Genomic DNA, 16,799 nt, shown 5'->3' with positions numbered 1-16,799 from the left:
GAATCCAATGCATCAGATCGTAGCATATATTGGCCGGCCGTGAAAATGGCGGCTGATATACGCTCGTGTGATAGAGCCCTTACAGTGTAAGAAAAGGTTGATACTCTTAATCCACAGCTGATCAAATCAACTTATCAGCCAAGCTCGGTCTGTGCTGCACGTCAAAATTATCTTGTTGCAGCTTCTGGATGCATGAACATTGCATCTGACTTGGCCATGTTTCCTTACCCAACGGTTAGAGCAGCGATCTCCAGTTTATGTCCCTATGACCGTTTCATAAGTAGAACACTAAGGGTATGTTCATATGGTATAAATCGCCATGGAATTTTCCATGGCAAATTCTGCCTAAAAAAACGGCAAAATCTGTGGTGAACATATCACTTCTTTTTACTTTACACGACTTTTACACATCAGAATTCCACATGTAGATTTTGCCCATAGCCTTAGCATGCCCTCACAGCAGCAGGCTGTCAGAGCAGACTGGGCGTTTTAGGTTTCTTTGGTATTTCTCTAATAAAAGTAAGAATAATAAAGATAAAAAGCCATACGTAGCATTTTATTTGAGTTTATACAATTGTGTACATTCATAAATTGTTATTTCTTACATTGTTTGAATCTGCATACCACAGATAAAGTAGAGGGTAACTTAAAAGTGTGGAAACACCCATATAAAATAAAAATGGCTTGGCAGATGGTGATCCAGTTTTGTATACAAGCTGAGGGGGAAACCATGTCACCAAAATTACGGCCATTTTGAATGCTTCTGTCTTGGATTCAACTCTAATTTTTTCAATGGGAGGTAGATGCGTGATCTATCAAATTGGCAGGGGATTTCACCAGAAGAACAATGGTGGGCTTCATTTTCACATAACGTTATTCCTTCTCACTTTAACACAGTGATTTTTCGTCACTACAGGCAATGTGAACAATGGTGTTATCTGAAGCAGAACATGTTGAGATCATGCTCATGTCAGGTGAATGAAGCACACGTGTCATCACAGCAGATTTCAATCAACACCACCCAACCAGACCTCCCATTACCCACAATGCAGTTGCAAAACCTTTTTCCAAATTCTGAGAAACAGGTTCTTTTGCTGATAAACCAAAATCTAGATGACCAAAAACTGTTACTAATGAAGCATTTAGTAAGAGCCCACAATATGGCATTAATCGTCTGTCTCAAGAATGTGGGGTTAGCCATGCCTCCATACAGCAAATTTTGCCTAAGAATTAAGGCTTCCTTATAAACTGCAAATGCTGCAACATCTGATGGAGGACGACCCAGACTATTGAATAGAATTGAGTGACACGGCAACTTCAGTTAATGCCATCATGCACATTGCCTAGAGTGACGAAAAATCACTCCGTTAACAAAATGAAGCCCACCATTGTTCTTTTGGTGAAATTCTCTTCCAGTTTAACATATCACACATCTACATTCCCATTGGAGATGTATCCAAGATGGCAGAATTCAAAATGGACGTCATTTTGGCTCCCCCAATGGCCCAACAGGTCCCCCCGCAACTTGTATGCAAAATTGGATCACCATCTGCCAGACCGGTTTCATTCTATATGGATGGTTCCACAGTTTTGAGACACCCTATATAAAGTACAAAGGGGAACTACAAGTCCCAAGACCATAATTGTTTTTCTATACAGTAAAAAACTAAAAACTCATTGGGCCTCAATAATTCAGACAAAAAGTGGAAGAGCCGTCCTACTAATCCGATTGCTCTCTGCCCAATGCAAAAGGCAAAGCTGGGATCTAATTGCTTCCTACTAAGAAAAAAGAAAGAACACTCCCCATTTGACTGTAGTAGCTTTGAGGCCCTCTGTCTTGTGTAAAATGCAAATGGTAATAACACAGGTATACGTAAAATCTGATATATCGGAGCTCACATGTATTCTCTTCTACTTATGACCTCATAAAACATACTAGGAAGTTAGAAAATGTTACTAGCATTCAATATTTAGCTAATAAGTACTTGTAAGAAATCATTGCTGTAAGTTAGGAAATATAACATTTTTCTCTGTACTATTTGGCCGCTTCTTATTTTGTCTCAGTGAAGCTTTAAGCAGCTGCGGTCGTGACGGCCATTGCAATTATAACTGCGCTTGTGAATGTTGTCATGAAACACAGACGATATAACTCCTGCAAAACAATTATACAAGAAAAGGCGGAAGCGAAAAGACAATTTTTAGGTTTTCTTAATATTCACTATTAATAGTCAGAGATTTCTCTAGAAGTTTTCAAATTCGCAGTCGAAATCTGTCAGTCTGCAAATGATATATTTCCATTGCCGATCCCTAGAAAAGAGAATTAAAGTATGCAGAGTTACATTAGGGAGACTTAAAAGTGCAATGTGAAAGATTTTTATAACAGGAAACATTACCACAGGGCAAGTAATAAGTATCTAATCAATGGGGATCCGGAGGCTGGGACCCCCATGGAATGGAAATCTGGAGTGTCCCTGAATGAATGTAGCAGTGGTCATGTGTACACATTAGTTTCAGTTGGACAGCTGGAGATGGCCAAGTACTTAGACCCCATTTACACTCACAGATGATGGTTTTGGGCGATCATCTTTGCATAGTCTATAGTAGCTAAGTAGCTACTTAAGAGCTATGCAGGCAGAGTAGGACACAGCCGCTTTCACTCAGCAAACAATACAGCTGTTTTGCATAATCAAACAGCTGTATTGTTCTCCACGATTATAGCTTGCTTCCCACTGTGAACTACAGTACCAGTAGGACAGGGGCTGTAAGAATCTTATAAGCATTGCTGACTGTGATAACAGCCTGCACCGCTGATAAGAGTTCATTGTGCAATTCAAGAAAACTAGAATTGAGCGAGGAACGACTCGTGCACGGTCCATGCATTTTGACTCAACGATTCTCACTCAAAAGATGGCTTTGAGTGAATTTTGAGCAAGAATCGTTGGGTCTGAATGGGCCTTTAGGCTAGACTAAAGACTGATTTAGATGTAGTGATAATTGTTCAAAAAATCATTCAAACGAGCAAAAGGGAATGATAATTATTTAGTGTAAACACAAGTCAACATCAAACGAGAATAGTTTGTGTTTCATTCATCATTCATTTTATGCAGGCATGAATGTTGGCTTGTTTACTTATTGGTCTATTCACTGTAGGGTTCGAGAAGAAAACTAAAATATAACTTTTAATAAATAATATCTTTCTCCTGCTAGGGTGTTATTCCTCTTAGGAGTAATTTCCATTTGGTCTCTAAAAAATGTGCTAGTGAGGTGAAACTTTTTTCTTCCCAAGCACACTCATGATCAAAATCTCCATCAGTAGACCAAGGAAACCTCTGACTAAATCTTGAATATATAAGTGGGGTTGACCCTTTCAGTAAACGGCAGTGGTTACACTATATTCATTACAGGGTAGCCTCTGACTATCGTCCAAGCCGCAAAATGGTCTTTTACTTGATATGAGCCCTCTTTTCTGCTCTTCAGGTGATACGGTATCCCTCATTATACTAGCCTTGTGGGGATTACCTACTGAAGAAGCAACTGGTTTATGTTTTTTTTTTGTGTGTCCCTTTGGAAACTTGAGATTCAAGTTCCTTTTTAATATATTATTTATTAAAAGTTATATTTTAGTTTTCTTCTCGAATCCTACAGTGAATAGTTTGAACTTATCATCAGGTGTTCGTCCTGCTACAGTGATTTTACTTATTGGTCGGTGTATTTGTTATACAAGAAATGAAGAATTCTCTTTTGAACCAGCCAACGATGTATTTTCCTGTTCAAACAGGCTGCATGACTCCAAACGAGTTAGCAGTGACGTCACTCACTTGTTCGTTCAAGCTTGTCTAGAAAGACCATAACTGGTCTCTCTCAATAGACAAATTTTAGGTGGAGACCTGCCAATCTATCCCATCTGGACAGGGAGCTACTCGGATGACTCTTCTCCCCACTCCCGACTGCTTTGCAAAGCATGTATTCTTTCATTACCATCCTGTCCCTATCTACAGGCAGCATCATATAGAGGGGAAGCCGAGCAGAACGATTTATGGTTGTGTAGAACAATATTCAGTGTAATTATATTTTATTCCTTTAAACCACTGCTAACGCTGAGTCCAGTTTGTGATCATCAGTGATTGACAGCTGTCTTTGTGTGCACACTCATACAGGGAAGCTGTCAATCACTGATAGGACCGCCCTCTGGACTCAAAGCCCCAAAGTTACAGGGATTTAGTTATATAAACGGCAAGTTATACATAATCCATTCTCACAAAACTACACATTAATCTTCTCATCTTCACTGTAGCCTGCAGATAAAGTAACAAGTTCAACACGAAAGGTTCCCTTTTAAATTTTTATGGTTAGGCAAAATACACAACTGATGAGGCCTAGAGATAAGCACACATTTTAAAAGTTCAGTGTGGCCAGTTTGCCAAATTTCATCAAAAAGTTAAGCCTGAATTAGCTTGAACCGAACTAAAAGTTTATAAAAACTCCTAAAACAGGTACTGAACACTGTCAAGAGCAGCAGCAGTCCTTCTTCAATGGATGCAGCTCAGTGGTTAGTACCGTTGTCTAATGGTGCTGGGGTCCTGGGTTCAAATCTAACCAAGGACAACAACTGCATGAAGTTTTCTAATTCCATACAGATGTTGTCCTCAGTCAGATTTGAACCCAGGACCACTGAGCTGCATCCATTGAAGGACTTCTTCCTCTCCTCCTGCCTGCTCCTATGAACTTCCAGTTTAGCAGAAACTACCCGCCTGAAGTTTGTGATTTCGCCTAACTGAATTTTTAACAAAGTTTGACCCGAATTTGATTTCTACAGGTTCAGTTCACTCATCTCTGGGGAGGATTTTAATGTTTTTTTCCCCTTATTTTATGTCTGAAGCACTGGGCCTAATGTGTCAACTTCCATAAAAAATAATGAATAAAACTAACCTATCCACTCCAGAGAAGGTTGTGGTTGCTCCTCGTATGTAATAGCCATAGGAATATTGAACCATGTCCACATCCTCCCCATAATGTCCGGGATATTCTTGTGTCAGCCTGTATCGAAGAAAAGTAAAGATATCACATTGTCAGTAGAATGAATAGAAATGTGCGCAGTTATCTACTGTACCATGTTAACCAATCCGTACACAGGAGAGAAAGGAAGAATCTCCAAAGGAAAAGCTTGGGAACATTTAGGGGGGCAGTTCTTTTTTCGGGTCACAAGGGCACTTCAGCACAAAGTCCTTCCTGGCTGATGTCAGATGAAGTTTATTAGTTATACACCTGTCTAATTTTGCATTTCAATTTCTGAAACTTAAACTATCCACTTCATTTCATTGAGTGAAACCATTCTTTTCAAGGGTACATTGTATCAATACTCCTCTCTCTCTCTCATGCATTGGACTCTAGACTTGGCTCTTACCTGCAAGGATTAGGTGGCCAAGAATGTTTCCATTCACTCGCAGTAAGCATGCATCTTAAAATTTGTTAGGATAGAAACAAAACGTTTATGTTAAATGCAACTTTCTAATGTAGTTCAAATCAGTGGATGCATTTTCCATGCACTCGTCAGGACTGTTGTAATTAGGTGTATTAGATAAGAGCATAGAATCATAGAATGGTAGAGTTGGAAGGGACCTCCAGGCTCATCGGGTCCAACACCCTGCTTAGTGCCGGATTCACTAAATCATCCCAGACAGATGTCTGTTCAGCCTTTGTTTGAACACTTCCATTGAAGTAGAACTCACCACCTCCTGTGGCAACCTGTTCCACTCATTGATCACCCTCAAGCACTTATATATAAGTTAATTGAACCTATTTAACGGGTGTCATTGTGATATAAACTTACCAGCAGCTATAAGAGCATTTCTTTTTGTAACGGCAGCAGTAAAATTGCCATTCTCTATCCAAGACAGCATCAAAGTACTGACTACTGAATCCAGCTACCAGTCCATTATTAGAACATGTCTGATACCTGTGAATGACAAGAGAAGTCGTGAATAAGTACACAGTTTGTTATTTAGGCATACTTTAAACTATATTTCAGGAACCTCAAACTCTACAAAGCATCCAGTCTGCTGGCAAGAGTGTTAAGAAGCACTCCAAAATATTAGTCCACCTAGAACGTGAAGTCCTCCGAGCTACTAAACTACTTCAAGTAAGATTCCTGTTCCAAATTTGCGTAACAAAAAAGGGTATAGCATTAAGAATTTTGCCTGGGACAAACCTGAAGTGCTCAACAAAATTAAGGAAACATTTAAATCACATCTTGAATTTATATAAGATTTCCGGCTTCCCCCATCAGAATCAGATTTGTGCAGCTTTTTATGAGGAGCGCTGCACCCTTGTAAGTGTACCTGTTCTCCACCAGATGGCGCAGATGGATTAACTTTATTAGACAAATGTATTACACAATTGATGTTCCTCCATGCAAAACAAGCCAGTGACAAGCAAGTTGTAACAATGTTTTCTTGATTGCTTAATTAATAATTGCCCCTGCACTTAGACAAATCAAGGCTTGCAGGCAGCTGTTTTTCCTTGAATTTAATTTACTGTCCCTGCTGAATTAAATTCCAGCACTGGGAGAAATCACTTCTGCATTTGGCACATAATAATCTCGCTGGAGAGTAAATCTCTGTTTTTCAAGTTTCTGAATAATTTACACAACACCAAGAAGTGTTCTCATATGCCTACTATAACATTCCTCATGGCTGGCATTGGATTTTCATTTCTCCCCATATACTTCCAGGGGTGTCCAAGGCAGGGGCTTCAGATGGGCCCCACCCTCAGTTCTTAACCCCTTAAAGGGGTTGTCCCACGGCAGCAAGTGGGTCTATACACTTCTGTATGGCCATATTAATGCACTTTGTAATGTACATTGTGCATTAATTATGAGCCATACAGAAGTTATAAGAAGTTTTTCACTTACCTGCTCCGTTGCTAGCGTCCTCATTTCCATGGAGCCGACTAATTTTCGGCGTCTAATGGCCAAATTAGCCGCGCTTGCGCAGTCCGGGTCTTCTTCTTTTCTCAAAGGGGCCGCTCGTGCAGGATGCCGCCTCCGTGTAGCTCTGCCCCGTCACGTGCCGATTCCAGCCAATCAGGAGGCTGGAATCGGCAATGGACCGCACAGAAGCCCTGCGGTCCACCGAGGGAGAAGATCCCGGCGGCCATCTTCAGCAGGTAAGTAAGAAGTCACCGGAGCGCGGGGATTCAGGTAAGCACTCTCCGGTGTTCTTTTTTAACCCCTGCATCGGGGTTGTCTCGCGCCGAACGGGGGGGGGGGTTGAAAAAAAAAAAAACCCGTTCCGGCGCGGGACAACCCCTTTAAGGACACAGACTATTTAAGCCATTAGGACGCAACGATTTTTGGGGGATTTTCATTTCTACTTATCCATAAAATCTGTAACTTTTTTATTTTTCTGTTGCCATGGCCGTATGAGAGCTTGTTTTTTGTAGTTTTTATTGGTACCATTTTTGGGTACATATAGTGTATTGTAAAACTTTTATTGATTTTTTTTGGAGGGCAGGAAGGAAAAACACATCAATTCTGCCATGTATTTTTTACAGCATTAATCATACAACATAAATGGGATGATACATTTTTTCTGTAGTCTGGTACGATTACAACGATAGGAAAATTATAGTTTTCTATTGGTTTATACACTTTTGCAGAATAAGGGCTCTTTCACACAAGCGGATATACAAGGACAGCGTTTTTATGTTTTCACGCCTGCTCCGTATAAGCGCCTGAATGGGTTTTTTTTTCACGATCATGGCCAGCGTTTTCTCAACCACACAATCGCAAACGTCATTTTTAGTGGAAAAAATACGCCGCACCCCGGAAAACCTTCACTCTGCTAAAATCCTCGGAATGCCTTCCAATGCCTACATAGAGGCACCTGTAAGCTTTTTGCAGCTTTTTTACCTGCTTCCATAGGAGTCTATGAGACCTTCCGGCGGACATTGGCCAAAAGATAGTTCCAGAACTATCTTTTTGGCTACCATATATACGCCGGAAGTATTTCAGCTGCCTATGTTCCATCTTTCACGGTGCTTACGTATTTATGCGCCATATAATCGCCCATGTAAAGGAATGCATTGGGAACCAATGCTTCACATGGGTAGCGTATATACGCCCGGGGCGTATATGTGAGGGCTTGTTCTGTGCATGATGAATTGTAGTTTTTGTTGATCTAATTTTGAAATAGATACGGCATTTTTGATAATTTTTTAAGCGTTTTTTTGGGAGGCAAAATGAAGAAAGTAAGCGTTTTACCTCTGTTTTTTAGGGTTTTTTAATGGTTTTTGCTGTGCAGGATAAATAGTGTTCAATCTATTGTTAAGGTCATTACTGATAAGATGATACCAAACATGTTGGTTTTTTTACATTTTCAATTTTTTTATACAAAGAGAGGAAACTGAGCAAAAAAAACTTTTTTTAACAGTTTATTTTTTGCACTTTTTTTTACATTTTTTATGTCCTGTAGGGGACTTGAACCAGAAAAGCTATAATAATGCATTGCAGTACAGAATAGGGATCACAGGCCAAGGTAGGTCCAGTTACCAGTGTCAGGTGTCTGGTTGCCAATGCATTGGCCCTCTGTGATTACAGAGTGAAGTGGAAGCTTTGCCTGTACTACACTGCCCTACAGAAGCATTCCTGGACATCTTCTTTAGCTTTTTAAAATATTTCTGGTACAGAGCTCCAAATCCTCTGCAAATATAGTCAAATGATACATTTCTGGCTGCCTGTAGCCACAATGTGCTTGTATAACAATGTGCTACTTTTCACTACATCTTTGTAAGGGCTGTTTCACAGGAGCGTATATTGGCCGCCGCTTTCATGGCCGGCTGATGTGCGCTATGACGTGAGGTGTAAAAACTCGTGAACAGGCGCACAAATCTAACGTTTGTGCGCCCGTTCAGATGGTAGGGGCTCCAGCACATATACACTGAGGCCGCCATGCCATTGCCCCTTCCCTCCCCCTCGCTGACTCACCTCTTCTCTCCTCCCCTCCGGCTGATTGCAAGGGGAGGGGGCGGAGATAAGCACCGCCCCGTCCCACCTCCTCCCATCGCTGACTGTGGGGAGGGGGCTTAGCTCTGCCTCTCCCCACCCCCTCCCATTGCAATCAGCCAGAGTGGAGGAGAGAAGAGGGAGGAAGTGTAGCAGTCACCCTGCTAAACTCCCTCCCACCTCCGTTCTCCAGCCGCTGTCACTGGCCCCCATAGGAGCCCATGCAGCCGATGTATTCCGGCCCTAAAGATAGTTCCAGGACTATCTTTTGGGCCCAACGTAAAAAGGCTCAGCGCTATATTGGCCAGCCGGGTGCTTTTATGTCGCGGGAATACGGCCATGTGATCTGATGCATTAGAATTCAATGCATCAGATCACAGTGTATATCAGCCGACCGTGAAAATGGCAGGCTGATATACACTCATGGGATAGAGCCCTAAAACTGACTGTAGAGTGCATGAGCGCAACAGCTCAGCTGACACATCATCGGTGAGGGTACCAGGCGACAGACTCTACCAGTCTACTGTTCATGTCCCACTCTAAAGGGTGGACCATGAATAGTTTACAACTGGACAACTGCTTTAATTAAGACTATGCAGAGGAAATGGAGATCTCCAGTGGAACAAGGAGACTACAATACATTAAGATATACAGTATACACTGCTGTGAAAAGTATTTGCCCTTTTCCCAATTTGTTCTATTTTTGCATATTTGTTGCACTTGAATGTTTTATGTCATCAAACAACTTTTTATATTAAACAAAGATAATGCAAGTAAACACAAAATGCTGATTTAATTTATTAAAGGAAAATGCTCTTTAGCCCAACCTCGCCCGAATGTGAAAAAGTAATTGCCCCTAGTTACTAAATCAGCCAGTTAACAAAATTCAGTTGACAATTAGTTTCAAGTTCACTAGCTACACCCCGACATGATTACTGCCAACTTGTTGACTCTAACTATCAGTTAAATAGAACCTGTTTGGCAATGTGAAGCAAGATAGAAGGCCTCAGAAAGGAGCAGATGATGCCACATCCTAAAGAGGTTCAAACGCAGATGAGAACCAAAGTTATTGAAATCTACCAGTCTGGAAAGTGATACAAAACCATAGCTAAGGCTCTGGGACTCCAGTGAGCCGCAGTGAAAGCCAATATCAACGAATGAAGATCTAGATAACCCCCAAGACTTTTGAGATAACATTCTGTGGATCATTGCGTGAAAGGTGGAACTTTTTGGAGGACATGGATCCCGATGAATTGGCATAAAGCTATCATTGAATTCTACAATAAGATCCTACCAACAGTCAACCATTGTGGTGGTAGTGTGATGTTCTGGGGATGCTTACTTCTGCAGAACTTGGGCGACTTGTCATAATTAATGGAACTATAAGATCTGATCTCTATTAGAAAATTCTGATGGAGATTGTTTGTCCGTAAGTTCATAACCGAAAATTGTAGCACAGTTTGGTTATGAAGCTAGACAATGATCCAAAGCACACAAACAAGTCCTTCTCTGGATGGCTCAAAAAGAAACAAATTAAGAAGTTAAGTTTTGGGGGTTCCCGAGTAAAGTCCTGACTTGAATCTTATTGAGATGCTGTGGTAAGACCATGTTCATGTTTGTGCACCCTCGAATGTAGCCGTATTAAAACAATTCTGCAAAGAAGAGTGGGCCAAAATGTTGGCCCTAAAAAACATGGCGTCAGAAGGCCTAGCTAATATTTATATTGTTTCATTTGAAAAACATCCACCCATGGATTAGTACGTGTTGTATATACTGCACAACTCATTGGAACTTATCCTAATGGAATCCGTCAAGATGATAAATGTACAAAACACAGGAAATAATTCATCTTGTCTCAGTACTGCTGTGATTGTGTAATCACATGCTACAGAACTTTTCACCACATTTTCTTAAGACTGACTGTCCAGATATATTCTGCACATACAGAAAAACAAGACAGAATGTAAATTAGTGGTAGCCCATAGCTACAAGGGCACTAACCACCTCGTGTACCCCTTGTGGTTTTCCGAATATCTGCTTTACAGTTCATGCACATTGCCATATTATGGATCAATACAAGCACCAAGTTGTACAGAGCTGTAATATGGCACCCATATAATTTTGTAAGGCTTTACTGTAACTTTATATTCCTCCATAACATAATATACAAAAAATAATGGCAAGTTCCATTTTAGGGTGACGGCTCCAGTGAATAACCAATTTATTTCTATTCCGGATTAATAAGCCATTCTTAAGAAATCCAATGAAAATACTGATATTACTATAGTGTAAAGTCCTATAATTGGTTAATTTTGACACATGACAGCAGATGAAAAATGGTGTAACTAACAGCACTTGCTGCAATGGGCTCATCTCCAGAGGAAAATAAGGTGAGTGTACTTCTGCCACAGAAAGTCATATAGTAAGCCATTATGTTATTCAGTCTCCATTAGCATCTCATTCCTGGGACTGTTAGGGCTCTGACTAAAGGCCCATTTAGACGGGACAAATGTTGGGCAAACAATGCCCAACTCTCGTCCCTGCCCATACTGACTCCCGTGCTGTTGCACGGGAGCTAGTATCGCTGGCTCTCTGACAGAGTGGCCAGCAGGGGGACGGGGAAGCTGCAGGAGATTTCACTCCTCACGCTCCCCCGACCCTCTCCATTTACTTAACATAGTGTCCATTCAGTACTGAAAGGCTGCTATTTACACTAAGCGCTCATCGTTCAACTCATCGTCCATTATTTATGCAGCATGACAATGAGCTGAACGATAAACATTCAGTGTAAAAAGCAGCTGTTCAGTACTGAACAGCCGCTATGTTAAGTCAATGGAGAGGGGCGGGGGAGTGAGGAGAGAAATCTCCCCCAGCCGTCCTACTGTGTGCCAGCGATACTAGCTCCCATGTAGCAGCACCAGAGCGAGTATGTGTGAGGAAGAGTGTCGGGCATCATCGCGTCTAAATGGGCCTTTACATACAAATGGGCAGAAATTTGGCAGATGCCATTGTTAGAAACCTTTCTTGAGGTGGTCAAAACTGGTATTGTTGGCTTGTATATGGTAATAGTAAAACTCCAGTAAATGACTGATACTCGAAGCTTAAGCCTACTTCCTGACCATCAGTTAGGTAAGGTAGAGACAGACTTACCTTTGCATGCTGCAGACATTTCAGTAAAGTCTCTTGTAATTGTACAATATGAAGGCGAGTACTTTCCATGAATTGTGGCAGAGAATCAGAAGAAGAGTATGCAGTGAGCAGAATGACCATGAGAGGCCCAAAACATAGGAAGTGGCCACAAAAATATGGTACACATATGAGTCAAAGAATTGGCCCCAACTGTTGTTAATGATTGTGGACATTAAAGTGTACCAGAAGTACCATAGCTGGGCTACAGGAGAATGCGTATGTCCAGCCTACATATTCTTTGTAGATGGAGACATATGTTTATTTAGTTTTTTACGCAACCCTTGTATAGTCACTGACTCGACCCAGGCATTCACCGGTGTTTTGGAATGTTTATCTTTATGGGTTTACTGGTTTGTGTTCATAATGTTTATGGCTAGAACTCAGAATTCCTTCTCTTGTGACTATTTCTGGGGCCTATTGTGATACTTTGTTTGTCTTTATAGCAAAAAACAAACAACAATTAAAATCGGAACTCAGCAAATATTATAAATGGCCAATCATTGTTGATTTCACCCTATGCCCCTTGAGATGCTGCTTTAAGAGGTGAGTATCTCAGTAATACAGTGCCACAGGGAGACTTACGACTCTGTACCCCAACATTACAGTCTTGACTTTACTTTCCCCTACAATGAATCCAATGACATATAAAGGGTGATTTTTTTCCTTCATTGACTTTATCATCATCACAGAACAGCTTGAAATCATGGGTGAGTGAATGTTAGTGGATGGAGTAAAACCCTCTGAACCATAAAACCAATCACTTGAGATGTATTTACTATGTAACTATGTGTCTTACCATAACAATGTCTTTCCTCTTTTTATGGCGCCTGTGTAATCACAGGGCTCCTTCGCTAGTCCTGGACCTCTCCTGGCGGTGGAGTCATACTATATAAATGGGCCTAGCTTTCCGTTCTCTAATTTGTTTTAGAATCTCTCTGCAAGCTCTGTGATCAAAGTAAGATAGTAAGATTACATTGCTGACAGAGGGCCATTGTTTCTGAGTTATAAAGCATCTCTTCCTGCCAGATCTGTGGTGAAATTCCAATATCCTAAAGCAAATAGTCATAATGCCCTTTAGAGATGAACTTGTAATGTTGATTGTTGCTTTAATTACAAGTCAGCCTCCTTATAAACAGAGAGTGTAGTAAAATACATTTAAGTCCTTCAATAGGAATACAATATACATATATTAACATAGTAGATAATATGAACTGTTGGTAGATCTTCCCAACACCACAAGTCTCAGGAAGTCGCAATACGCAGAGATGATTTCAATGGGGTCATTCACATTTCCATATTCGTGTACCAAAGCTTCCCAATGGGCTGTGTGCAAATCCGCACACAATACGCAAGGAGATGTGTGTTAGACTGCATAATTCCGCTGCCGAACAAAGTACAGGAAAATACGCGCAAAAAAGCATAGTTCCTTAAGCAAAGACGCAACACTGATGCGTGCGCAAATGTGCATGCCCCTGTGTGAAGGAGTCCTTAAACAGAAAATGATCCCATTGCAGCATTATATAAAGACCATTAATGGGAATCTGTCATCAGCTTTAAACAATGCAAACTAAGACCAACGCTACAATAATGACTATTTCATACAATTATCATTGTATGGCTGCAGATAAAACCATACCTCCGTTATCAAAGCTTAAAATTCTCCCATGCGATATGGATATGAGGCAGAGTTGTCCGGTGGGCCGGCTGGACCATCTCTGCTAGCAACTTGTGCTATCCCAAAGTCTATGCTTCTCACCTTCTCTGATGTGGATGACCTAGTAAGCACCTAGTAAGCAGTGCTATCATGTGTGCACCGTGAGGTCATCCACAAGCGTGTGTGCAGATAATCATTCCCTTTTCTGGGCAGATTCACTGTGCTCATCTGACATTCGGAATTAGTGATTTTAGACTTTTTGGAAATCTCACAAGCTTCTCTATCCTTTTAAGTGTGTTTTCGGTCATCTTGAAACCATTTATTAGCCAAATGTAGCGACATTTTTTGAAAGAAATACATTTTTTGCACTACATTATTCTCAAATGTTCACTATTTGCTTTTTTTTCCCAAATGACGCTATAGAAACTGTACCTGATTAAGGACAACATAAATAAAGACCAAAGGCTCATTAACCAATCAAACAACAAGACTCTGAGACTTACCACATCCAGCCAATCAAGACCAGGATCTCCTCTGCGTCATAGCCTCAAGCATCCACTGTGAAGCCACTCTGACAGAATACATGCCAGTAGAGAAGATGACTGGGTTGCATCCCTCCCATAACACTAGCGCTGCTGCAAATGAGATAACCCAGGCATGTACTCTAAAGAGAAACTCCCACTAAGATTCTGCACACAGAATCTCAATCAGCCCCGCTTCAAAGCTCAGGCGGATGCCAAATGGCTCTATTTAGTCTCCAGCATGATGTAATGTGATGATGTAATCTCAGTCATCCCCGCTTCAGAGCCCTGAGGTTAACGTAGGAGTACAATCTAAATAACTGGACTTGAGGTGCATTTACACACACAGATGATCGCTCAAAATTAGTCAGAAACTGACAGTTTTCAGCAATCATTCTTCATAGGTACTAATGGGCTAAATCAGCCCTTTAGTACTACATTGCATGTATTTAGAGAACAGCAGGTGGTCTGTTCTCTAAATACATCGCTATTGTCTCCCATCCAGGTTACCTTGATGTGGGCCCAAACAAATTTGTGCAATGCCCCAAAATGTTAAAACATCAATCTCACCTCCATGCGCTGTATTGATATATTTCAAAGTGTGTTTATCAAGCCTTGTCCGAATGGAGCTCTAATGTCTACAAATCCTTTTCCTGAGCTCCTGTATCATCTTCCCAACATATAGTTTTGGACGAGGGCATGCTGCCGCATATAGTACCACCCTACTTCTACAGTTAATGAAATGTTTAATGACATACACCTTTTTATCCAAGGGGTTTCTGAAAGTTGTCATATCCATCATGACAAGACAAAAAGAGCGCTGCCACAGGGGTGACAACCCCTAATGAATGTTTGTGAATTAGAGCCTGATAGTATTGGTAACATGCTAAAATAGCTATGAACTAGCATGCCCTTAAGGTTACATCCACATCAACAGGTGATAATAGGATGTTTACTGATAACCTGTGAAATATAAGGATCAGACAACTAAATTGACATATCCATCATAGGTATCAATATATCGTATCACATAGTCTTTTGTTTTTTGATTCCTCCCTTATTCTAGCTGGATTAGGAAGGGCGTTATGGTCAATCACTTTGGCCCTACTGTATGCCTTATGCAAACAGGTCGATGGGTATCCCCATCTCTTGAATTTTTGATAAAGACTATTACATTAGGTGTGAAAGAATACATATTTCGAACAATTTCTTTTAGCCCACTGGTATTGGCCCATTGATATACCTCTCTGGAGTGCAGGTGAGTGCCAGCTGTTCCAGTGCAAGGGGTTGTTTGTAGCAGTTTCTTTCCAAAAAAGTTCAGTTTGGTCTCTATCATCTACATCCAGCCAGATCCTTAGAACCAGGAATTTGATACAGAATTCATGATAGCCATATAAATGTTATACATATTCTGTTATTGTTTAAAGACGTGGCAAATCGCTCAAAAGAAGAACCATCGCCCTGCCAGAATACCGATACATCATTAATGTATCTTCCCCAAAGCAATATCCTCAGTAAACAACACAGTGGACTCAGCACTCCCAAAAAAGATAAGTTGAGGCACAAGACATGCCCATGGCGGTCCCTCACAAACTGATGAAAAAAGGTACCATCAAAAACAAAGTAATTGTGGTCCAAAATAAAGCAGAGTAGTTTCAAAATAATGTGCTTGAAAAGGAGTTCTATGTGTTCAAAGAAAATAGTCAACAACCTTGAGTACTTGTTCATGACAGATATTACTATAAAGGCTTTCAATATCAATGGTTGCTAATAAAACTCTCTTTGAAATGACAATATAATGAATTCTTATTGTGTCCTTTGTATCCTGAAGATAGGATGAAAGAGATGTAACAAAAGGGCACAATACCTTATCTATGTACATTGCCTGACACAATTGGGCAGCCTAGAATCAGAACCACTCTTTTATGCAGTTTAGAAGGTGCATAAAATGTTGCAATTATCGGAACAGAGTTAAAAATACATTTAACCCTTTCCAATCCAATTTGCATCCTGGTATTTCTAGGGGGCTTACTTGTTTTCTGCGGTTATACAATGGCGCTATATGCTGGCTAAAGCCAGTACTGCATGAGATGACATGTTGGATAGGCTCCGACAGCAGAGAGGCTGGCAATATACAGTAAGAGAACCCTGATGGATGTCTTCCAACATCGGAGCTGTACACCCTTAAATGATGTCTTCAGAGGTCAGACAGTGGATTGGAAAGGGTTAAAACTCATCATTAGATAATAATTCTATATGTTTAGCTTCCTGCAGTAATTGATGTAACTCCTCTACAAATTCTACTGTTGGATCGTAGGGTAGGACTTGGTACATATGTTTATCCTTAAGTAGTCTTTTCACCATAACTTGATAATCCAACTTATGCATCACGGCAATATCGCCCCTTTGTAGTATGGCCTTACGATGATATCTT

General features: G+C 40.7%; 1 protein-coding gene across 1 annotated transcript in view; it reads right to left on the bottom strand.

The window, feature by feature from the left end:
• Positions 1-529: 529 nt before the first annotated feature.
• The window catches only part of DPT (dermatopontin), a 35,213-nt gene continuing 18,943 nt past the window's right edge, over positions 530-16,799 (bottom strand). The window contains exons 2-4 of the mRNA XM_066600005.1: positions 5,831-5,956; positions 4,930-5,037; positions 530-2,307 (exon numbers count right to left, since the gene is read on the bottom strand). Of these exons, the coding sequence (XP_066456102.1) occupies positions 2,241-2,307; positions 4,930-5,037; positions 5,831-5,956 (301 nt within the window). The 3' untranslated portion in view covers positions 530-2,240. The remainder of the gene's footprint in view (positions 2,308-4,929; positions 5,038-5,830; positions 5,957-16,799) is intronic.

This window comes from Eleutherodactylus coqui, chromosome 4 (genome assembly GCF_035609145.1).
Source record: "Eleutherodactylus coqui strain aEleCoq1 chromosome 4, aEleCoq1.hap1, whole genome shotgun sequence".
NCBI classification, from domain to species: Eukaryota; Metazoa; Chordata; class Amphibia; order Anura; family Eleutherodactylidae; genus Eleutherodactylus; species Eleutherodactylus coqui.
Note: the sequence above shows the minus strand (reverse complement) of the source record. Positions and strands in the feature narration are given on the sequence as shown.